At 41.0% G+C, this 25,485-nt stretch overlaps 1 protein-coding gene and 1 long non-coding RNA gene across 4 annotated transcripts in view; both read left to right on the top strand.

The window, feature by feature from the left end:
* LOC134501360 (uncharacterized) overlaps window positions 1-25,485 on the top strand; it is a 425,249-nt gene that overhangs the window by 387,061 nt on the left and 12,703 nt on the right. The window lies entirely within an intron of this gene.
* Window positions 1-25,485, top strand: part of DENND5B (DENN domain containing 5B) — a 123,044-nt gene that overhangs the window by 84,856 nt on the left and 12,703 nt on the right. For 2 of the 3 annotated variants that reach the window (XM_063309098.1, XM_063309097.1), the window contains 10 exons: window positions 236-367; window positions 1,126-1,278; window positions 1,998-2,076; window positions 4,126-4,207; window positions 7,760-7,888; window positions 8,531-8,652; window positions 18,684-18,829; window positions 20,138-20,256; window positions 21,289-21,476; window positions 22,806-22,888. In XM_063309098.1, the coding sequence (XP_063165168.1) occupies window positions 236-367; window positions 1,126-1,278; window positions 1,998-2,076; window positions 4,126-4,207; window positions 7,760-7,888; window positions 8,531-8,652; window positions 18,684-18,829; window positions 20,138-20,256; window positions 21,289-21,476; window positions 22,806-22,888 (1,233 nt within the window). The other variant, XM_063309099.1, reaches the window with a different exon arrangement.

The raw sequence follows: 25,485 nt of genomic DNA, 5'->3' as shown, positions 1-25,485 counted from the left end.
AGACAAAATTCCCTGAAGGGTAGGGTCCCTTGTGATACTGCTTTTCCCCCAAAACATTAAAATCAAAAACAGAACCCTGTACTAGTACCCTCTGCAGCCGGCTTCAAATTACTGTGATGTATGATTACTACATTTTAGGACAATGTGAGTTAGCCAGCCATATGAGATTAAGGAGGGCAGTGTTATCTGCTCTGTTTTTTGTGTTCATTCATGTTCTCTTTTCTTACTGGATTAGAAATACATGCAAGAAGCAAGGACCCTGGGGAAAAATCTCAGACAGCCCAAACTCTCTGATCTTTCTCCTGCTGTAATTGCTCAGACAAATTGGAAATTTGTAGAAGGTTTACTCAGAGAATGTCGAATGAAGGTAAGCTGCTTATATGCACATGCACAGACAAAACATCCACGCTATGAAGTTAGGGAGTCCCCCACCCCACAACGATACTAGCAATGCTTGTTTCTGGCTGTGTGTTTTCCTGCTGGAAAATATGGAAATGCAAATAGGGGCTTACTTGTAGGAGAGGGAGTGCTTTTTATATTGAAGGCTGATATTTTCCCCTCCCCTTTCATTTTTGCCCTTCTGGGATTTTAAGTTGGAAGACTCTGCATAAAAGGTCACCTTCCTGCACGCTAATTGAGTGAGAATCCCACTTTTGGCTTACTTGGTATAACAATTCAACTAGAATTGAAATTCACATGGACAGAAATTAAAGCAAAGTATGATACATTTATTGTTATCCAGTAACTCTTGGATGAACAGATCTGTATTGTCCTTCAGTATCACTTTTTTTCCTTTTTGTTCTAAAATTTACATCTAAAATTAAATCATAAGAGAGAACAGGATTATCTATAAAACCACACACACACACACACAAACCCTGGGCATTTAGAACAGCATAAAACCTAGTTCAAATTATTTTAAAATTTTAGAATAATTAATGGAACTTTTTTTCTGGCACAGAGGAGATAACATCATGATTCCAAGTGAATCTTCCTGTTGAGAGTATTGTAAAGGCAGGGTGCTACATTTGAAGCAGTTGCCTTTTGCCATTTCAGACTGCACCCAGAAAAGGCATCAGTTAAGCTGAGGGTTTTATGCTTCGTAAATCACTTGTTTGTTTGCAGACCAAACGTATGCTAGTAGAGAAGATGGGTCATGAAGCAGTGGAACTTGGGCATGGAGAGGCCAACATCACAGGTCTGGAAGAGAATACACTCATTGCTAGTCTTTGTGATTTGCTGGAGAGGATTTGGAGCCATGGATTACAGGTCAAACAGGTCAGTGACTTGAAAACCCAAATATGTTCATCTTCTATATTACTTCCCTACATTTGTTTGTTTAAAACCTTTATTGCTGAACAGCTTGTCCCTTGTTTTGGAAGACCTTTGGAAACATTTGAAAATATTAATATGCTCTTATACAATTGAACCATCATCTGTTCTGATTAGCAAAGGAGGACCAAAGCATCAAGTAGTTCCTGGAGATGTCAGGGTTAAACTTAGGACTTACTACAGCAAACGGTCAGCTGTATTCCTGAAGAACCTTATTTCTTAGATCTTAGATCTTAGCCTAAGATCTTAGAGTACAATCACATGATACCCTTTTAATTCCAGATTTTTATCATGGTGCAATCTGCCTCAATGTGGCATCCTCTACAAGTCTTTGAATTCCTGACTTTTCATCAAATCCAGCCAACCTGATCATGTGTGATTGGAGTTGCACTCCAAAACATCTACTTAATGTTTTAGAGTACAAAGGGCACTTGGTTAGGGATGTTATTATCTTCCTAGTTCTGAAGTATCAATCAACTTCCGCAGGGAAGAAACCAAATTTTCATTCTATACTATTCAATCATCCCAGAAATAGGTACAGGTAGTCCTTGCTTAACAATGGTAATTGGGAAACATGACTAGGAGAGGAGGTAGCACGAGGCTTAATGTATCTTGCACTGTGGTATAGTTTGCATTTCTAATGAACTATTTGTTCTTATAAAAAGGGAAAATCTGCATTGTGGTCCCATTTAATTCAGTACCAGGAAAGAGAAGAGAAGCAGGAGCAGCTTGCAGAGTCTCCAAGTAAGTATTGTAGACATTTGCAGAGATAACATTGCAAGAACTGTTAGCAGAACTGTTAAGAGACAATAAAGGAGAATGTAAATGACAGCTCAGCCCTGGGAGATGAGGGAGCACGAGAAAGAGATTCAATTTTTTTCCCAGTCTTTTTTTATAATTGCTCTTTAGACTTGAACTTTTATTTATTTATTTATTTTCTATCCTGCCTTTATTATTTTTATAAATAACTCAAGGCGGCAAACATACCTAATACTCCTTCCTCCTCCTATTTTCCCCACAACAACCACCCTGTGAGGTGGGTTGGGCTGAGAGAGAGTGACTGGCCCAAGGTCACCCAGCCCTCTTTCATGCCAAAGGCGGGACTAGAACTCTCATACCACACCTGATTGGCTCTTGGTCTGAGAGTGAGTGGCCCAAGGTCACCCAGCCCTCTTTCATGCCTAAGGCAGGACTAGAACTCTCATACCACACCTGATTGGCTCTTGGTCTGAGAGTGAGTGGCCCAAGGTCACCCAGCCCTCTTTCATGCCTAAGGCGGGACTAGAACTCTCATACCACACCTGATTGGCTCTTGGTCTGAGAGTGAGTGGCCCAAGGTCACCCAGCCCTCTTTCATGCCTAAGGCGGGACTAGAACTCTCGGTCTCCTGGTTCCTAGCCCATTGCCTTAACCACTAGACCAAACTGGTCTATCTGTCTGACTTCCACTCAACAGTAAAGTATTACATCCTTAGTGGTGGTTGCATGTCCAAGGATGTAATGTCTTAGATTGTATAGTTGCAGCATATTAACTGAGGTCATTAATTTGCTCTGTTATTTATTTATATATATATCAAATTTATTCACTGCCCATCTTGCTCAGAGAGCAATTCTGGGCGGTTTACATAAAATAGGAATAAAACATTAGTTAAAATGCAATAAAACAATACAATAAAAACAATCTTCTTAATAAATAATATGTTCCAAGAGGTAGATGGTAAAAAGTTCTTAATTTGATGTTAATTAAATAATCTTAATGCTAGTATATAATGGAATTAAATGCGCTATTTTTCTTCTTGTAAAGCAGGATGAATGAGGATTTTAGTCAATCAAAGAAAATCTGATTTAGTAGCACAAATCAAAGATTTACCCTAGCTCTTCTAGGTACAAATATCCATTTCAGCAGATTCGTTGAACAATACCCTTATTTCTAATGCTCTCCCTTGCCCCCTGACTAGGAAGGTGGAAAGGGTTTCAGTTGTGAAAGATGATGAGTTGGGGAGAGTAAAACAAAAGTGAAAGGGTCGAATGAGTCAATGGGGTTATATGACTGGAGTGAAAGTCTTTTATTCCAGTCATGAAGGGTGAAAATTCATAAACTTTTCTCACCTATTACCTTGTGTAAATATTTAATCCTTTACTTGGTCAGAATGAATAACTTTACACAAACCTCTTGGCATCAGGAGGTGTTCATATTTTACTAAGGTGAAAAGTATGAGATGCAAGAGAAGAAATCAGGTCATAATGTTTAGGTATAACTTGCTTTTTATTTACTGTTTTATGAATTCTTAGTTTTGCAAATGCTCATTAAGACTTTTCTCAAGTGTAAAAATTCTTTGGAATGGATTTTGTTTGGTGGCAACATCTGGCTCACCTTGTCTAGCTCAAAAGCTAAACTTAATTGGTCCTGCTTAGTACATGGATGGGTTAGAGCTCGCAAATAGACTGGGATGTCAGAAAGCTTGTCATGGGACAAGGCCATGGCAAACCACTTCAGTATTAATACCGAGAAAATTACATGGACTTGTTGATGAAGTCACGAAAAGTTACGCTTGACTTGAAAAGAGATAATGTTTGATGATTCCTCTTGAATCTTCAGACTTCGCTCTAGATTAAATAAAAAGGGGCAGTAGTGAAAGAGCTGCCATTGTGTGAAAGCCACAGAAAAGTAGGACATCCTTTCTATGACTTAATTCAGGTGGATTTCTCAGAGAGGTTTAATATTTTAGTAGCTTTCTGTACTGAACACGTTGCTAATAAATTAATGCATCTTCTCCCCACTACTGCTCTGCAGTTGCTGTCGGGCCAGAAAGAAGGAAATCTGACACGGGGCTTATGTTACCTACTCTAAGAGTTTCGCTTATCAGTGATATGAGGTAGGACGTTTAATTCCTTAAACCTTGGTTTTATAGGGTATATGCTTATGCATTGTAGCTTTCTGACTGTCAAATGCAGTTTAGCTTTGAGGGGGTTGTGCAAAACTCATGAGCCTGAATAAAAATAAAATGGGAAAGAAGTGAAACAGGGAGGAGATTCCTCCTTAAAGTTTCAAGAAATGTGCAAATTGGTCAGTGGGTTATAGCAATATTAGGCTAGGCTGGGACAACAATTCAAAACCCTAGTTAATCGTGTAGCTCACCTAGGCTATTCATCAGATCAGTTAGTGTCATTTACCCCACTGGATTAGCTACATGGAACAAAAGGAAAGATGATGTACAGTATGTTGCCTGTAGCCCTTTGAAAGCAGATGGGACTATCTATCATTATTATTATCATCATCCCAAATCAATCTACTCCAGAATGAAGGCCTCTTCGCTGCTTTCCAGCTGCTTCAGCATGCCACAAGTTGTTTCTAGTTAACACCTTTGAACTGAATTACATCATCTCGGGGCTAGCCCGTTGCCATTTCTGGGAGACTGCCTGCTTCATTATGACACATACTGCACTCCCGTCTGATTGCGGATGCATATATTTCTTAATACAAACATTGTGTGTGCGCGCGCGCATGTGTGTACATTGAAATTTCTATTCCGCGTACGGATTTTGAGCTACCAAAAATACTCAGTTCATTTGAAAAAGCCCAAGCTTCATATCCTTTCTCTCTGTCTCTAAAACAATCTTTAGTTTGTGTTTGCTGCAAGAAGCCTAAGAGAAAATGAGAAATAGAGATTAATAATTTATAGCCATGCTTTCTTTCCTAAATGGAGATTTGTCACTATTTGGATGGAAATTGAATCCACCAGAAATGAGTTGCAGTTCCCAAAGTTGGGTGTTTATCATTTAAAAAAAAATGGTGGGGCAACAAGATCTCTTCTCCCATCTTCCGAAAGCAAGATGAAACAGAGATGAACCAAGGAGAAGCAATTGGTAGGCAGCTCCAGGAGTATCAAGAACTATAGTATAGTCTAGGCCAGCTTTCTCATACTCAGGATGCATGATTTGCTTATTGTATGCATTTATGCACCCGTGCCTTGATACACATTTACTTTATTTTATTGCATCTCCCATTAAGCCAGAATGTGGCCAATAATAGATCTCAAATCCACTTCTTGATAACCAATAGTTACATGCTGTGCGAATGTGACATGTGAACATTGTTTTATCCCCAACTTGCATTGGTTTGTTCCAGTTGCTGTCCCTTTAACTCTCTTCTCTGCTCAGAACAGGGGATTCCCCCTTAACATCCCTCAGTCCTACTATTCAAGACCAAATGTAGGTACTTCTGGTTGCAGTCCCAAGGGATTTAATCATATTATTCCTAATCCTAGACCTAATTAGACAAAACACAGTTGCTGCACTTTTAACCATTGTTTTCATACCAGTTATCCACATCAGCAAAAAGGGCACCAAGGAAGCTGATTAAATGACACAGCCTATGAGAAGGCAGATAGGCGCTGGTTTCTATCATCTGGACCCAGGCTAGTGCACAGGACAGCATACTTAAAACATCCTTGCAAAAAGCCTGAACATTATTATTCCTTCTCTGATTGTAGCGCCACACAGAGCTGGAGAATAATAGAGCTGTCCTTTGTTGTGCCTAATCTGCTTCCTTGCCTCATTGCTTTGCGCATATTTTTGCTTACAGTAGGCCAGGAACGAAGCTTCTTTTAGCCTTTTGATCTGAGGCTGCCCTGTTTTTCCTGGGCGCTGCTAACATTATTTATTCTCCTGCTGTTGTTGCTTGCTTCCATTTTCTTTGGTAGTGTCGGGAAAATGATTTATATCACCAAGGCTTTGCTTTAAACGGAATTCATCATCAAAGATTGGGGGGTGGGAAGTTTCTGCTTTGATGCAGTCCCTATCAAAAGGCTTTAAATAGCTACAAGTGAGTGTTTTTCATCACGATGGAAGGAAATAATGTGCTTGTCGTATTTCTCAAGGACTTTTGATCACATGCCTGGTTGCACTGGGCTTATAGCCCTCGGAGCTGCTTGTCAAAGGCAGTGCTAAAAAGGGGGGGGGGTTGCTTTGCAGAAAACTGTGCAAGCGCCAGAAGCAAGTCTTCCTTTATAGCAGTTGGACAGTGGCGTGAGTCACTGCTCAAGGAAAGGAGCTGTGGGAGTCACTAACAAAGAACAAAAAGAGTTGGAGAGGATTATCTCACTCTTAAAATGTCTGGTTGGATCTGAAGGGCTCGCTTTACATCTTAATTTTACGCAGGCAGTCGGGGAACTACAGTTAACGTTGTTGTGTACAAAAGCTGATGAACTAAGGTTGGGGTATGCTAATCAAGTGTTGACAGCAGCACTATTGCGAATCAAGCAATCACTATCGCGAATCAAGTGTTGACAGCAGCACTATTTCCAGTGCAGCAGTAAGCAAGCAGTATTTTTAAAAGTTTCCGTATATTGTAACGAATTTCAGCCGTGGCACATGGATGAGCCCTCTTCTGCTACAGCAGTGCGGCAGTTGCTGCGGGAAGAGGGGCAGGGCTGGTGTGGGGAAGTGCTACAGAGGAAATTTCTTCCAAGCAGCACGTTATCACAGCACAGTCCCTTCCCTTTGCTCAGTTGGTCTGAGAACTGGAATGGGGAGAATGCACAAAGCACCAGAATTACAGAATTAGGAGATTTTTCCTCTCCATCAAAATGTGCGTGTTTTTGACTCTCTGGGCCTTGGACTGCTATACACAGCTTTGCTTGGTTTGCTTTCTTACCATAACTCTTCAGTGCATGACTTACCACATCTGGGAGCTTTCCCAAGTGTGTGGTTTTTGGCTTCTGTACTTCTCCAACTACACGGCCATTACTGAGATTCTGGAGGTTGAGGTTCACAAACTCCAGGGCCCCTCTAAAATTTGCTGCTTGGATGTTACTTTTGAATGTGAGAGAAAGGATATGTTTTACATACATTAGTGGGTGGTTTGTTTTATTTACTTCATTTCAATTTGTTTTCTGGCCTTGTTTACTCTTTGGAATGGGCTCCCCAGCACACTATTCAAAGACCAAGTATGGTCTTTAACCTGAAAATAGTTGCACCAGCCTCATTCTACTACACAGTGCCAGTGACCAAGCTTCTTCAGCTTCCTAAACTACTCTTTTCTATTCCGTAATTCATCCTGAGAACTCCAAGCAGTCCAAATCTGGAGGCCTTGTTTTCTTTTCTTGTGTTGACCATGTCACAATATAAATTTTTGTAGTGAATCCTAGGGAAAACTAGACTTCCCTTGTAAACTTCTCTTCTTATCTATGATAAGATGCACTATCTATTCTGTACTTCAAATTTCACTGCAAAGAAACCAGGGAAGCTGATTCTGGCTCACATAATCTATTAATGAGCAGACAGGACATTCTCTTGACCCTTAGCCCACGAACTTGTGTTTTTTCCACCCTTACAATGATAGTCCATTTTTCTGTAGTATAGAGATGCTTTCAAATAGATTTTAATTTGCACTTCTTTTGTTTTGTTTTCTTTTCTTTTCCCTGAAGGCACATTCAGAACATGAGTGAAATAAAGACTGATGTGGGTCGGGCTCGGGCATGGATAAGACTGTCTCTTGAAAAGAAACTTTTGTCTCAACATCTCAAGCAGCTCCTCTCTAATCAAGCCCTGGCAAAGTAAGTTCTCAAAGGCTGGTGCTTCTAGAATCCTCATTTCAGGTGGCAATTTTATGTGAATCTTTTTGAAGAGTAAGTTAATCAAACTCAAAGGGGGCTAGCTACTAAATAAACAAATCTGGGATTGCATGAAGCACATCTTTAGTTCTACCTAAGTATTGGGAGACTTTGCTTGGAACTGAAGTAGCTTAAGCATCTGTGAAGATCCTTTGTTGTTCTACAGTAGCTTTCCCCAATTAATGTTCTCAAAAGTACTACTGTCATCCTCAACCAGCATGGCAATTAACTTTTCATTCAGTTCTAAATTATGAGGCTGAAAAGGAGAAAATATGACTAACCTAAAGTTGAAATGGTGGGGAAGAGTCTGAGTTAAATTTTGTTATGGCACTCAGATGATTGAGCTCCAAATTCTTTGATTCTTTGTGAATATCTTTTGTACCTAACTCAGGTGGGTGGATGTTGGGATTCTAGGAAAAAAAGAAGTAGGTCCCACTAACTTGAATCCTATCTTAACCATTGTTGATTCAGCCCACTTCACTGGTCTTGCCATGATGTTCAAGGGCAATGATAACATTCTTTCACTAGATTCTCAAAAGCTTTGCCTGGTGTTGTTGTCTGTAAGATATTTCTTACTCCCTGCAGGAAACTGTACAAGCGGTATGCCTTCCTGCGTTGTGAAGAAGAGCGGGAACAGTTTCTCTATCACCTTCTTTCTCTCAATGCTGTGAATTACTTCTGCTTTACAAGTGTCTTCACTACCATCAGTGAGTAGGGATAAAAGGCTGACTATGTAGTTCATTATAAAGCCTGTTATCAAACCACCCAAAGGGAGAACTCCAGATAATTCCCTGGGAGAAATAGTGAATATACATATGTTGTGCTATGGTAGCCTTTCCCAACCTGGGTACTTTCCAGATGTGTGGGCTTCAACTCCCAGAATTCTCAGCAATGGTACTGCTGGGTGAGGGTGAAATCTATACATTTGAAAGATGTCCAGATTCGGTAAGACAGTTCAGGGAATGATGAAATGAATTTATTGTTTATTTAACTATAATTAATAATATAATTACAATTTATTTAATAATAGTAATATAAATTATCAAATAAGAAACAAATGCACAATATAAAATTGTGTATTTTTAAAATAATGTGTGAAGGACTGATGTAAGAGATCTCAAAGAGATAAAAGAAATATTATCTTGGATGAACAAAGTGTTTAAAATATGGAAGAATATAAGCATCTTAGTTTAGAGCTGAAAACTGTTTCATGCACCGTGTGGTCCCCTCATGAGAGCATGGCAAAGTCAGGGGGCCACTACTGAGAAATCCCTGTATTTCTACCACCTTCCAAGGTTCAGAACAAGGGTGCACTCAAGAGCTTCAGTAGATACTTATGGAGGAGGCCCTTTTCAGGACCCAAGATCTGTAGGTCTGCAGAGTAAGGCAGGTGACTTCTAGTGTTTGAATGGTTGTAAGGTATTTTTATAGTCTATTAATCAATAGACTATATTAATTAAAGTTTCCACAACAGTTTAAAGTATGCTTAAATTAACAAAAAAAAATCCAGACTATAGTCTTTTGATTGATGGGTTTCCTTTACCCATGGAACTGCTGATAGCCCTTGTAACTTCAAGCAACAGGAATGAGTTACAGTCATGGTACAAACATTTAGTAACAGCACCTTCCACCCCAGATCATAATTCTAGCTGCCACTTTGCTGATGAATCTCTAGGATGTGACATGTCTTAGGGCAACAGCACCAGATTTGGGGTGGGGGGTGGGCTGGCTGCATGGAACACTTGAGCATTTGAAGGGCACTCTCCCAAAATGGTTGGCCTAATGGTGATGGACAGTCACAACACTCTAATTTATCAGAAAGCAAACAAGTACAATTGCTCTCCAGCATCTCCTTTATTCTATTCCCTTTTTTGTTTTCTAGGCAACTCCCCCCCCCAAAAAAAAACAAGCACAGGTCTGGAGTCCCTACCCTATTTAAAGAATTCCTTCAGGATAAATGTGGGTTCAGGAACATTTTTGGAAATTAAGATTATGCCCTGTGCTTTGCTTGCAGCATGCTAACTTCTCATATTTTTAAATTAAAAAGAATCTGAAAAATAAAAAAAATATTAGCAGACAAGGCAGGTGTCCTCATATTTACCTGACAGATACTAGAGTCCCTTGTGTATATTTATGGACACCCTCTGGAGGAAGTATCTCTCCCTTCTAAATCTTTCCAGTGCTAGATTAAATTGCTTCCTTATTTTCGAAAACGTGTAATTTTTATCCTGGGCTGAAGCTATTTTAATTGCTGTTTTTAGGCTGAGTTTCGTTTTTTGTTGTATCTGCTGTTTTCTGTCTAAGCCAAACTGGGAATATTTTTACATTAACAGATGGGCAGATATTGATAAAATAAATAATTAAGCAAAATACTTTGAAGGGAAAAAATATATTGGATCGTATAAAGCATCCAGTTACCTATGACATTCTAATAGATGGCTCACTCTAATTTCAGTCCATATTAATCTTAGACATGTTCATTAATTTGTGAGTATTTTTAAATTTAGGTTCATTTATTTGTTTTCTGGCCTGTTTCTATAACACTCTGTCTTTTCTGAACTTAAAAACAATGCAGGGAAATAATCTTTTAATGTACCATGGTACCCTGCTTCCCCCCACTCCCCAATTTAGTCAGGTCAGGTTTTTTGAGCCAAGAGTAATATTACAAATTTTAGAAATTGCATTATCTGAATGATAATTGCTTTCTGATCCATGGATTAGTCTGGGAAATGCCTGTTGGAGTTCTTCTCTTTAAAATGTGACTAAGCAAAATCTTTTAGCACCTTTAATGGTCTGGACAATGAAAAGACTTTTTATCTAGATACTGTGGAATCCTGACATATTCTGTTTTAGTTAGTTTTGTAGGGGTTTTAAAGTTATGTATTTTAAGATGATGTACCATACTCATTCCCATGATCTTAATATATCAGGCATTGAATCATCCAGGATTTTTGTCTTTTCAACAAATTTGCAAGTTGGTTTAGGCAGAGTCAGAGATGTTTACAGGGCTACTGTTTGAAGGACCCCTGGGCCAAATCCAGCCATCTGGTCATAGCAAAGATACAGAATTTCTAGGGATCACATAACATCACTCCATATGGCCCTGGTTTGCTGTCTTTTTTTGCAAGAACTGATGATTTACAGTCTCTTCATCCATGCAGTGTAGTTTCCGTTCATTTATTTACGATTCCCAAGACAATATGAAAACCTCTAATCATGCTGTTGATGTATTTATCTACCCAACTCCTTAATGATTTTGGGTGGCTTACAAAAACAACTTATATAAAAAAAAAACAACCAACCAGAAGAGTACAAACTACCAACAAAAAACCAAAACCTTTGGGATTCTGCAACTACCTAACCCAAGGCCTGGGAGATCAATCAAGTTTTTAATTAGGAAAGACATTAGGGTGGAAACTATACAAATCTCTGGAGGGATGTCATTCCAGAGAGCAGACACTGCAGCAGAGAAGACACACTTCCTGAATCCCACAAGGTGACACTGTTTAATGGATAGGGCTCCAAGTGCACCCATTCTACCTGGGTCAGCCCTTTGTGGTAGTCCTGACAAGAAACCCAAAGTCTGAGTACTAACACTACCTTTATTGTAGGGTTACAGTAAGAGAACCTTGCTAGTCTGAAAGCATTTCTCCCCCACCCCTGCCTGTACTTTCCAGAGAACTAGGGAGGGTCCCCTCTGAGATTCTTCCCATGCACCTCTTCCTTCTGTGGGCTGAGATACCTTTTGTCTGACCATTGTCTAGGCTGTGGGTGTTCCTCCTCCTCTCTCCCAAGGTCATTCTCACAGACCATCACAGTCTAACCTCACTGGACTGGGAGAAATAATTGGAAACAAGTGATCTCTTAGACAGCCAGGCCCTGTGCCATGAAGGGCTTTGTAGGTGATAACCAGCACCTTGAATTGCACTCAAGCCAACTGGTAACCAGTGCAATTCATGAAGCAGTGGGAATATGTGAGCATAATGCAACACCCCCATCATTGCCCATGCAACCACATTCTGGACCAGCTGGAGCTTCTGGGTGATCTTCAAGGGCAACTGCACATAGAGCAAGAGCATTACAGTCATCCAATTGTGAGGTGACCAGGGCATGAGGGATTATCTGAAGGGCTTCCCAATCCAGGAATGGGTATAATGGCACACTAGACAAATCTGTGCAGAAGCTCTTTTGGCCACAACTGCCATCTGTTCTTTGAGCAAGAGCTGTGACTCCAAGATGACCTCCAGATTGTGCACAAATTTTGAAAGGGGAAGTGCAACCTTCCTAAAGATGGAATATCCCCAGGACTACCAATCTGCCACGCAGTCTTGTCGGAATTGAGCTTGAGTCTATTCCTCTCCATCTAGACCTGTACAACCTCCAGATACTGGGCCAAGACTTCCAACATCATTGCTTGGGGAGGCCGGGGTTGAAATCTACAGTTGGGTATCATTGGTGTGTTGATGGATGAACTTGTCCAATGGCTTCATGTAGAAGTTAAACAAGGAGGAAGAGAGTATCATGCCCTGCAGCCTTCCACAACCCCCCCCCATATCCAATTAGTAGAGTAATTGCTTTCCTGATATTAAATACAAAAGGAAGTTGAACCGTATGAAAGGAATTTTTAATATAATACCAAGGGAGATGTAGACATAGATAAATATTGTTCTTATTTTAAATGTGTGCAAGAGTGAGATAGATTCCCTCTGCATATATCTTGAGAGATTAACTGGGCATCTCTAAGATCATAACAAACAAGAATGGTGGCTCACGGAAAAGGATCCATTGCCTGGTCTGCGAGAGCTCCTATCTTAATATCCCACAATGCCCTGGAATGATGTGTTGACAACATTATGGGAAACTTTGGATGGCAATTTTCAGAGCCACCTGCCTGGTGCTGATAGAAATACTTGCAGCTCAGGGATGATGGCAGCACCTTGAAGATGCTGGACCTGACACATATATTGCAGAGAGATGTGTATTTGCATTATGCATCTCATAGCAACGTTTATATATGATCACCATTCTGTGGTAGTGTATGCCCTGACCTGCCACTGTGGAAATAGGAGGACAAGAGTGACTGGTTTTCTGCCTGGGTTTGCTTGTTTGGTTTTGGCCTCTGATGTTTTTCCAGATTTCTAAAAATAAGAATGACATGAATCTGCAGTTTCTAAATTTATCTGCCTTCCAGTTTTGGCTGTGCAGTAACAGCAACATCTAGTGGCTACATACGTTAGCATACAAGAAAAAGCTAATGGCTGAACTGTGCAAGATGCATCCTTTCAGCCAGCCAAGTCATGCTGATGGTATCTTCCCTTCTGTGCAGAGAAGAACGCCAGCATCTCTGTAGGGAAGTTTCGTTAGATTTTGTCATGAGCACTGATGGTGAGCAGGAGGGGGCCCCTATCCAGGGGGGAAAACGCATGCATAGTAGCGAGAATTTGAGCTGTCATTCAAAGAGACACAGAACAGACCCGCCTTGACTTTTGGGGTTTATCTGTCTGGGTTTTCCCACGCTTCTTCAGTTTGGTAGGATTTTCTGTCTACTGTAGCAGTAATAAAACACTAGAGACTTATTCCTCGTCTCGGCGTGGTTCCTGCTTGTCAGGACAGATTTTGTTGATTGTACTGATTGTCCACTTTTCCAAACTTAGCCTGACAAATACCCAATAATATTTAAAGCAATTTTAGTTATTTAATATTATATAAAACAATTTAAACCTAGGAGTTAATTTAAATGTGCACAGTGAAAAATAAGTATTTTAACTAACTTTTAGAAGGCTATCCCCAAAGGGGCTAATCTAACTTCCAGGGGAGTGGGGGTTCTAAAGTACAGGGGCCACGAATAAAAAGCAGCAACTCCCGGCCTCAGCCCAGCACCACCCCATGATAATGGGGCACCACCAACAGGTTTTCCCAGAATTTAAATCTTGGATGAGCTGGTTCCGATTCAAGAAGGCAGCCCTGCAGGCACCTAGGTGCAAAGACTTGAAGAGATTTACAGGTTAAAACCAGCATTTGAATTGCACTGAGAAACCTATTGGCAGCCAGTGCAGGGTCTGCGACAGAAGTGTTGGAGTGGCCAGGAGGGCCAGCCCACCAGGGGGCCACTGAATTCTGAATTATTGCTTCTGAGCAATCTTCAAAGGTTTGTTTGTTGTTTATTCGTTTAGTCACTTCCGACTCTTCTTCACTTTATGGACCAGCCCACACCAGAACTTCCTGTCAGTCGTCAACACCCCCAGCTCCCCCAGGGACGAGTCCGTCACCTCTAGAATATCATCCATCCATCTTGCCCTTGGTCGACCCCTCTTCCTTTTGCCTTCCACTCTCCCTAGCATCAGCATCTTCTCCAGGGTGTCCTGTCTTCTCATTATGTGGCCAAAGTATTTCAGTTTTGCCTTTAATATCATTCCCTCAAGTGAACAGTCTGGGCTTTATTTCCTGGAGGATGGACTGGTTTGATCTTCTTGCAGTCCAAGGCACTCTCAGAAGTTTCCTCCAATACCACAGTTCAAAAGCATCGATCTTCCTTCTCTCAGCCTTCCTTATGGTCCAGCTCTCACAGCCATATGTTACTACGGGGAACACCATTGCTTTAACTATGCGGGCCTTTGTTGTCAGTGTGATGTCTCTGCTCTTAACTATTTTATCGAGATTTGTCATTGCTCTTCTCCCAAGGATTAAGGGTCTTCTGATTTCCTGACTGCAGTCAGCATCTGCAGTAATCTTTGCACCTAGAAATATAAAGTCTTTCACTGCTTCTACATTTTCTCCCTCTATTTGCCAGTTATCAATCAAGCTGGTTGCCATAATCTTGGTTTTTTTCAGGTTTAGCTGCAAGCCAGCTTTTGCACTTTCTTCTTTCACCTTCATCATAAGGTTCCTCAGTTCCTCTTTGCTTTCAGCCATCAAAGTGGTATCATCTGCATATCTGAGACTGTTAATGTTTCTTCCAGCGATTTTTAACTCCAGCCTTGGATTCCTCAAGCCCAGCATGTTGCATGATGTGTTCTGCGTACAAGTTGAATAGGTGGGGTGAGAGTATACAGCCCTGCCGCACTCCTTTCCCAATCTTAAACCAGTCCGTTGTTCCGTGGTCTGTTCTTACTGTTGCTACTTGGTTGTTATACAGATTCTTCAGGAGGCATACAAGATGACTTGGTATCCCCATACCACTAAGAACTTGCCACAATTTGTTATGGTCCACACAGTCAAAGGCTTTAGAATAGTCGATAAAACAGAAATAGATGTTTTTCTGAAACTCCCTGGCTTTTTCCATGATCCAGCAGATATTGGCAATTTGGTCCCTAGTCTCCTCTAAACCCAGCTTGTACATCTGGCAATTCTCGCACCATGAATTGCTGAAGTCTACCTTGCAGGATCTTGAGCATTACCTTACTGGCATGTGAAATGAGTGCCACTGTTCGATAGTTTGAACATTCTTTAGTGTTCCCCTTTTTTGGTATGGGGATATAAATTGATTTTTTCCAATATGATGGCCATTCTTGTGTTTTCCAAATTTGCTGGCATATAGCATGCATTACCTTGACGGCATCATCTTGCAAGATTTTGAACAGTTCAGCTGGGATGCCGTCGTCTCCTGCTGCCTTGTTATTAGCAATGCTTCTTAAGGCCCATTCAACCTCACTCTTCAGGATGTCTGGCTCTAGCTCACTGACACACCTTCAAACTATCCCCGATACTGTTATCCTTCCTATACAGGTCTTCTGTATATTCTTGCCACCTTTTCTTGATCTCTTCTTCTTCTGTTAGGTCCTTGCCATCTTTGTTTTTGATCATACCCATTTTAGCCTGGAATTTACCTCCAATGTTTCTAATTTTCTGGAAGAGGTCTCTTGTCCTTCCTATTCTATTGACTTCTTCCACTTCCACGCATTGCTTGTTTAAAAATAATTCCTTATCTCTTCCGGCTAACCTCTGGAATTTTGCATTTAATTGGGCATATCTCCCCCTATCACTGTTGCCTTTTGCTTTCCTTCTTTCTTGGGCTACTTCTAGTGTCTCGGCAGACAGCCATTTTGCCTTCTTGGTTTTCTCTTTCTTTGGGATGTATTTTGTTGCCGCCTCTTGAACAATGTTGCGAACTTCTGTCCATAGTTCTTCCGGGACCCTATCTACTAAGTCTAGTCCCTTAAATCGATTCTTCACCTCCACTGCATATTCCTTAGGAATATTAGTGAGCTCATATCTAGCTGATCTGTGGGTCTTCCCTAATCTCTTTAGTCTGATCCTAAATTGTGCAAGAAGAAGTTCGTGATCTGAACTACAGTCAGCTCCAGGTCTTGTTTTTACCGACTGTATAGATGTCCGCCACCTTTGGCTGCAAAGGATGTAGTCAATCTGATTTTGGTGTTGTCCATCTGGTGAAGTCCATGTATAAAGCCATCTCTTAGGTTGTTGGAAGAGAGTGTTTGTTATGCAGAGTGAGTTCTCTTGGCAAAATTCTATCAGCCTATGTCCTGCTTCGTTTTGTTCTCCCAGGCCATACTTATCTGTAATTCCAGGTGTCATTTGACTGCGCACCTTAGCATTCCAGTCTCCTGTGATGAAAATAACGTCTCTTTTAGGCGTGTTGTCCAGTAGGTGCTGCAGATCCTCATAGAACTGCTCTACTTCAGCTTCTTCAGCATCTGTGGTTGGGGCGTATATTTGGATCACTGTGATGTTAGATGGCTTGCCCTGAATTCGAATTGAGATCATTCTATTGTTTTTTTGGATTGTATCCGAGCACTGCTTTAGCCACTTTACTATTAATTATGAAGGCTGCTCCATTTCTTCTGTGGTCCTCTTGTCCACAATAGTAGATCTGGTGGTCATTTGATGTGAAGTGGCCCATTCCAGTCCATTTCAGTTCACTGATGCCCAAAATGTCTATCTTTAATCTTGACATCTCACCAATAACCACATCCAATTTGCCCTGGCTCATAGATCTTACATTCCAGGTTCCAATGGTGTGTTTATCCTTAGAACATTGGATTCGCCGTTCACCACCAGCGCCGTCGGCTGCTAGCTATCCTTTTGGCTTTGAGCTAGCTGCGTCATCATGTCTGGGGCTAGTTGAACTCATCCTCTGTTCCTTCCCAGTAGCATTTTGACCATCTTCCGACCTGGGGGTCTCATCTTCTGATGGTATACTGACATATCTCTGGTTGTACTGATCCATTTAGTTTTCACGGCAAGAATACTGGGGTGGGTTGCCATTACCTTCCCCAGGAATCGCATTTAGTCTGACCTCTCTGTCATGACCTTCCCGTCTTGGGTGGCCCTTCACGGTTTAGCTCATGGCATCATTGAGGTGCTCAAGCTCCAGCACCACGACAAGGTAACGATCCTTTGCTGAAGTCTTCAAAGGTAACCTCATGTAAAGTGCATTTCAGAAGGAGTCCAGACTATACAAAAGCCAGTTTGGTCTAGTGGTTAAGGCAACCGGCTAGAATCCAGGAGTCTGTGAGTCCCTCCTTCTCAGCCCAAGAGCCAATCAGGCATGGTATGAGAGTTCTAGTCCCGCCTTAGGCATGAAAGCCAGCTGGGTGACCTTGGGCCAGTCCCTCTCTCTCAGCCCAAGAGCCAATCAGGCGTGGTGTGAGAGTTCTAGTCCCGCCTTAGGCATGAAAGCCAGCTGGGTGACCTTGGGCCAGTCCCTCTCTCTCAGCCCAAGAGCCAATCAGGCGTGGTGTGAGAGTTCTAGTCCCGCCTTAGGCATGAAAGCCAGCTGGGTGACCTTGGGCCAGTCCCCCTCTCTCAGCCCAACCCACCTCACAGGGCTGTTGTTGTCCTGGGGAAAATAGGAGGAAGGAGCATTTGGTATGTTTGCTGCCTTGAGTTATTTATATTAAAAAAAATAATAAAGGCGGGATAGAAAATAAATAAAGTGATGATAAAGGTTTGGGTTACTGTAGCAAGGTTCTCTTTAGTCAGTGCTAGGGTGCTGATACCTTACTCAGATGTGACAGATGACTCTTTTACCAGCTTCTTATAAATGTTAAAAACCAGGAGAGAGGACCAAATGCAATGAAGGTATATGTTTTTGGGTTTCTTTTGTTTCTTTTACCCGTTCAGTCGTGTCCAATTCTCAGAGACTGCCTGGACGAGTCCCTGCAGGTTTCTTGGCAAGGTTTTTCAGAAGTGGTTTGGTAAAGTGTACTAAATTATAGAAAACCCCCACTAGCCTTGGATCCTGTGAGAGAAGGAGCGTTCTTTATAAACCTGCTTCTCAAAACATATGGCTGAAATTCCTGTTTAAGAAGATGTCTGTTTCCTTTTTAAAACACAAGCTACTCTTTGGGATGTTTAGATGATGTAGAATGTTCTTCTTTCTTTAATGATTGGGCTCTCTCTGAGCAATAGTTTTCTGATTTTAAAAATGTGCTGCTCTCACAGTACAGAATCTTTGTGGATCCCTAAGATGATGTCGTGGCCTTTGGTTCCAAAAACATTTAAATAGGAGTGTGTCGATCAGGATCCATTTTCAATAACACTTGAATGCAATGTACATAGACAGAGTTAGCATGGCCTTGAATACAGAACATGGGGGCAACATGATGGTATGATGTGTTTGGATTTCAGTTAGATTGTCTAGGTGCTGTTCTAGTTTGTGCGTGTGTGTTTTTTGTGCTGATATTGCACTACATTAGTATTATTTTTTTTGCTTGAGGACTCACTGTATTTATGGCTGGCTCTGTAAGGTTTTAATTACCATCTTTTGCTATTACAGTGATTCCATATAGAACAGTGATTATCCCCATCAAAAAGCTAAGCAACGTAATCACGACATCAAACCCTTGGATTTGTGTTTCTGGAGAACTGGGTGATACTGGCATTATGCAGATTCCAAAGAACTTGTTAGAAATGACCTTTGAGGTGAGTTCGGTATCCCATGCTTCCATTCTTGCTATGGCAAGTGTTAGGCTTTGAGCATCTGCCCAGAAGTGCTTGTTTAAAAACCTTGCGTAAACCTTTGAGCATAACACAGCATTGCTTTCAAAAACATATGCTTTGATTGTAAACCGCCCAGAGTCCCCTTTTCAGTGGAGATGGGCGGTGATGGAAATTTGAAATATAAATAAATAAATACAATAAAAATAAGTGTAGCACAAAGCTGTTGGTAGTGAAATAAACTTTCCTGCTGTTTGATAGACTCATACTACTCTCTGCTCTCACAGGCAACAGGAAGTTTTATTCTGTCACCGTTTTCCTTTTTTAAAGACTTGGCAGTGAAGCCAATTAAAAAATCCTTCTTTTTTCAGTCGCTCATAACATGACATTCTGGTGATGTTTCTTTTCCAGAGTGGTGTTAATGACATAAATCAAATTCATAAGAGCCTGAATATTATTGTCAGTTAATGGAATAAATAAAGGAAATTATTAAGAGTGGTCGTAGAACTTTTTCTCATAGCCTTGGCAATGATCTGTCTTGCCATGTCAGTGTATATTTTATAAGAGCTGGAATTCTATGAGAGTATGGCAATTTTTTCTCTTATGGCTGCTGAGAGTGGGGACAGTGTGCTTGGCATGTAGAATTCAACCCCAGCCTAAATCTGCCCTTTGTATTTTTGTGTATCTCATTTTTATCAGAATGAATTTGTTCAAGTGACAGGTCCCTAATCCCCTGCATTTTATTATATCACGTGTCCTGAAAGGGGATCAAATGTAGCCTTGTTTAAGGAAAGTGTATTTAGCCTATGGTCCCCCTCCACTCTCAATGCATGAAGCAATTCAGCTGAAATATGACAGAAAACATTCATATTGCTTCAAACATAATGCTTTTTGAAGGATGATTTCACACATTTAGCTGTCAGTCAGAAAAACTATTCAAGTGTGCATGTCCATCATTTAATATTATATTTGTTTACTGTGCATGGATGACTAATGACTCTTTTTATGAATTAAGTGCATTGTGCTGGAAATGACATTTGCTGAAACATACCTTCTGTCTGTCTCACTGGATTTCAGTGATCCATAGAGTCATCAAAGAATGGATGCATGTGTGAACTAGACCACAATTGCTTTGACTCCAGCTATTCGCTCAGACTGTTCATTTGTAATACACATGCAGAAGCTTCAGAATCATATTGGCCTTTTTAAGCAAAAAAAGGGGATGGGTGATTTTGCCTGTTGTGTCTATCAGAAGTAAAATTAGGGTTTAAATGTTCCCTTTTCTTTTTACAGTGTCAAAACCTGGGGAAGCTAACAACTGTTCAGATAGGACATGACAACTCGGGACTGTTAGCCAAGTGGCTGGTGGATTGTGTCATGGTCAGGAATGAAATCACTGGACATACCTATAAGTGAGCATTAAGCCATTTGTAAAAGGCCATGGACATTCAACTTCATTTTCATGTACTTGCAGGGTCACATCACTGAACATGATTATTTTCATGTATTGCTTTTGATTAGCAGATTACCTCTGCAGATTAATACTGCTATTTAGACTAATATTTGAAGAAATGTACTACTCTGCTTGCAAATACTAATTCAAAAAATAATTTTGGAACAGTTTTTGAATATGAGATGTTAGAAACCATTGTTTAAAACAGGCATTTGACCGCTCTGAGCCTGCAAAATTTTAAAGGGTTTTTTTTATGGGTTTTGGTTTTTGCCAGATTGTAATCTCAAAGTAGATTCTAATTGTTCAAAGAGAAAATAATTATTTGTCCAGACTGGCAGTAATTTATAGGAAATCTGCAAGTTTTCAAGTGGAAAGATACTTTTCTTGATAATAGATCTGAAAAAGGTACAACGCCATCCCTAAGCATATATCTAATAGAAAGTCAAAACTTGAACCAAGCTAGACTATATCTGACAAGAAAATTGAGCTTTGTAAACTTTCTCTACATACGTTTATATTGTTTATCTTGATTATATTACAGGTCTAAACGTTGAAGAGTATTCTCTGTTCTGAAATTAAAGAAAAAAAGTTTTATCTTTGCAGGAACATTGTGTTTTGGGGGGAAAAGTGAACATTCTCAGGAAGCACAAGATGGCTACAAAAATACTTCAGACTCTATGCTGCTTAGCCAAAAACTAGCACAAGGCCCTGTCCATTACACTATGCAGCACAATTATCTATTTATACAATTTTCAAACAATTCTAGGAAGTCACTTAATGTGCAGAAGAGTTGATCCTGCAGATAACTTCTCCCCTCTGGCTGTATGTGTCTTCATGGCTAAGACATATTGATTCTGCAGTGATCTCAGACTTACGGGCTGACCAGAAACTGAGAATGTGGTATCTATTCCATATGCAAGGTGTATTGTGAAGTTATCCTGTCTTGACAAGAACCCAAAACTTAACTGCATCTTCCTGTCTCTTCCTTCAGGTTTCCTTGTGGAAGATGGTTGGGAAAAGGTATTGATGATGGAAGCCTGGAACGGATACTCATTGGAGAGTTACTACTGTCATCATCAGAGGAAGATTTGGGAAAACAGTGCCGGACCCCACCTCAGCAGAAATCCCCAACAGTGGCCCGGAGATTGAGTATTACATCCCTCACAGGGAAGAATATAAGTACGAACAGCTACTTCCAGTGATAGCTTCTTGCAGTGATATCAGGCATACAGGAAGGCTATTGGAAAATATGGCCTTGCCCTTGGGAGATAAATAGTTAGAATGTTAGTGAACTTGGTGCTACAGGTGTTAATTTTTCCATATGTAATAGGTACATGAAGATCCTGCTGGGTCAGGCCAAGGTCCTATTAATTCAGAATTCCATTAACTGTACCAGGTTTTAAGTTGCACTGAACTTTTAGTCCAGGCGTCTTCAACACTTCATGCTCTAGATGTTTCAAATCTTCAGTGGCATCTCACACATGGCAGCCAAAATCTGATGACATTTAGGGATTGAGATTTCAAAGATTTTTAAAACAGGTGTCTGAGGGTCTTATGCTGTTGATCCAGGCTTTAATATAAAATTAGCCCTAATGAGCCAGACCAAAAATTTCTGCAGGCTAGACTAGTCTGATTTTCTGAAATATACTGTACATTTTTGTTATTATTTTTAGTGTTACAGTGAATATCAAAGCATTGAACTTTTTTTTTAATTAAGGACTGCTTTTTTAAAGAAAGCAAAGGAAAGCTACCCAAAAGCAATTATATTTCTTTGAGAAGCTCACAAGCATGAGAGCAGTAACCCTCTCCTATTGTTGTTTTCCAACAATTGGCATTCAGACATTCTACTCTCTGACTATAGACATCACAACTAGTGGCTATTGATCATCTAGCGCTCCATAAATACATCTTATCTCCTTCTAAAATTGTCCAAGTTGTCTGCATTGGGGCCTACTACATATAACAGTAATAATGAAAAAACAACAAAATATGCACGATGCAGATCCTGGCCTTTCATTCTAGCCTTGGCTGCAAGACCATAAGTGACATGTTTTGTGCCATGAGATCCTGACACATGTTCATCACTTCCCTTCCATGAATACCTCCCGTATGGTTGGCTGGCGCTGCATCTCATAGTCATGGACTCTGCCTATGTGGTCTTTCAAAATCTCCTGTGGCTGTGCTTGAAGTGCTAAATGTAAAGCCACTTCTCTGTAAAATTGGAACTTTTGTATATCTGAGAGGGAGAGGCAGTGCAGTGCTGTGTTAAAGTGCTGGACTAGAACTGTGAGACCCTGGTTTGAAATTTGGTTCAAGTCAGCCCTGGAAGTTCATGAGATGATCTTCGGACAGTCACTTAGTCACCTCCCTTTCTTACCCACCCCGCAACAAACATAGATTTGTTGTGGAAGTAACATTGGAGGAGAGAGTACTATGTGCACCACAGTTTGCTCCTGGAGTGATATCAATCTAATGAATAAATCATTTATTTATTTTTATTTCTTTCAGAACCTAATGCAGGACAGATCCAAGAAGGCATAGGGGAAGCTGTGAACAATATTGTGAAACATTTCCATAAACCTGAAAAAGAGGTAGTCTCTTAAACATTTAACTTAAAGAGCATGTTAGCAAATAATGTTAGTTGTTGATGGAGTAATAGAATGTTTCATACAGGAGGGGCAGAATGATAATTTATTTTATATCACATAAAAGTGTGTTGCTTCAGATTCATCATCCTGAAAAATCATGAAGTTCATTCATTATCTCATTTTATTAATGGCTTATTAGTGATAGCTTGTTAAATAATAGTGATCCTGAAGCATACTTCAGACATCTTCATGCACATAGCACACCTCCCATGTGTATATAGCTGAAACTGGCTGGCTGAAAGTATGAAATTTGCTTAAACTAGAACGGTCTCCAAGATTCACAAATCTTGTCTTTCAGCTCCAGCTTCTGTTTGCATTCTGAGGAGCTATAAAACAATCATAATGCCCTTTAAAGTCCCTAAACATCCACAAACTGGGTTTCTCACCCACCCCAAGTTTTCGACATTTTGATATGGTGGCCCTTAAACCAATGGAAGATGCGTTCTCCTGCTGTAAAGAGTTTCTGGTTCCACTGAAATGTGAAATAGCAGCATTTTAAAACAAGGCTTGTACCATCTTGCAAACAAATTAAGTTTTTCAGGAGCATCTGGGGAAGGGTGATCAAAACAGTTAAGCTGACAGTTGCAATCATGCAACTTTTTTTTACATGCATCAGATATCTCATTTGGTTAAATAAAGTGTTACCTAACGGTATCCACAACATCAGTCAGAAAGATCAAGACGGCAGCTGACCCACAAAAACGGACAGGGCTTCTAACTGTTGTGCTGTTAAGCCACCGTCTTGACTTTTTGTACCCCTCTCTGTAGATGCCTCTTTTGGGATTCTGTGGCCACCACAGTTGTAGGCACTGTGTTGTTGAACTCTGCCATAATCAATTTGCTAGTTTTTAAGGTACCACAAGGTTCTGTTGCCCCAGACCATCCCAGCAATAATTGCCTTTGGATAAAATGCCCACCTTTCTTCTACATCTTCATTAGAAAGCAAATGTCTGAAGAATTACACAGTGCCAGTTAGGACTTCCTGAGTTATCTCCCCAGTTCTGTGCACCAAGGAAGGTCATCCTTGGAGACACTCTGCCTACATGTAATGGTTGTCTAATCCCAAATACTCAGTCTCACAAGCTCGGGCTTAAAGATAACTGATTTATTAAAGGAATAGTATGCAAATACAGAGAAAGCTGAGAATGAGCAAAAGCGCGCCAAATACAAACTTAAAGCTTTGCCTGTGAGCCAGTCCCGCCCCAATCACTCGTCAGTGCGCACCCCCTCCCAGGTGCTAGGAACCGTTACACGCGCCTGGGAAAGTAACCTTGAACAGGAGCGCAAACCCAAACACACATTCCAAGGCTCCAAAACAACGGAGGGTGGAGGAATGGAAAAACCCTGAACGGCCGAATGAACACGGGAAAGGAGTTGACATGTGAAACGTTACAATGTTAACAGAACATTGAAATGGGAAACATGACATATCGCCCCCCCCCCAAAACAATGCTATGGAGCCGGTTTGTCAGGGTAGGCAGAGTGAAAGCGTGCCACTAGACGAGGGGAGTTTACATCAGGGGCCGCCACCCATTCAGGATGAGGGAAATGTTTCCAACGAACGAGGTACTGTAAAGTGGAGCGCTGGCGGCGAGAGTCGAGGACGTCTGTCACCTCGAAGTGTTGCTGGTTATCAATCATGAGAGGAGGTGGTGGAATGGGTTGAGGATGCCAGCGATCCGACGGCAGGTAGGGCTTGAGTAAACTACAATGGAAAACAGGATGTAAACGTTTTAGGTTGTGGGGTAAGTCAAGTTTAAAAGTAACAGGGTTAATTTGTGCAATAGGAAAAGGACCCACAAACTTAGGGCCAAGTTTCTTGGAAGGTTGTGGTGACTTGATAAACTTGGTTGACAAGTAGACTTTGTCTCCTACATTAAAAGTAGGTTCAGATGAGCGCTTTGCATCAGCATGACGTTTGTAGGTGGTTTGGGCATGGAGCAGAGCTTGCTGAATGTTTAGCCATGAGTCTTTGAGAGAGTCAGCCCAGTCAGTGAGGGAGGCTGGTAGGGGTTGCGGATGAGGGAGTTCAGGGATTGGGACGAAGTCTCGACCGAAGACAGTTTTAAAGGGAACCTGGCCAGTGCTCTGATGTAAGGCATTATTATAAGCGACTTCTGCAAAAGGGAGTAGGTCGACCAAGTTGTCTTGTTGGTAATTGACAAAAGCTTGCAAATATTGTTCAAGTGTAGAATTAACCGCCTCTGTAGAGCCATCTGTCTGCGGATGCCACGCAGTGGAGAGGGCTTGCTTGGTGCCCAGAAGTTTTAAAAATGCCCACCAAAATTGTGACGTAAATTGTGTGCCTCTGTCACTCACCAAACGGGCGGGGATACCGTGAAGGCGGTACACGTGAACGAGGAAGAGGCGTGCCAGTTGTTGCGCGGTGGGGATAGAAGCGCATGGAATGAAGTGGGCTTGTTTCGAGAAAAAATCTTTGACCACCCAAATGACGGTTTTTCGTTGACTGGGGGGTAGGTCAACGATAAAGTCCATGAATATGTCTTGCCAGGGGACTGATGGGGTGGCGACAGGTTGAA

This window comes from Candoia aspera, chromosome 7 (genome assembly GCF_035149785.1).
Source record: "Candoia aspera isolate rCanAsp1 chromosome 7, rCanAsp1.hap2, whole genome shotgun sequence".
NCBI lineage: Eukaryota > Metazoa > Chordata > Lepidosauria > Squamata > Boidae > Candoia > Candoia aspera.
This window is presented reverse-complemented; position numbering and strand designations above follow the sequence as displayed.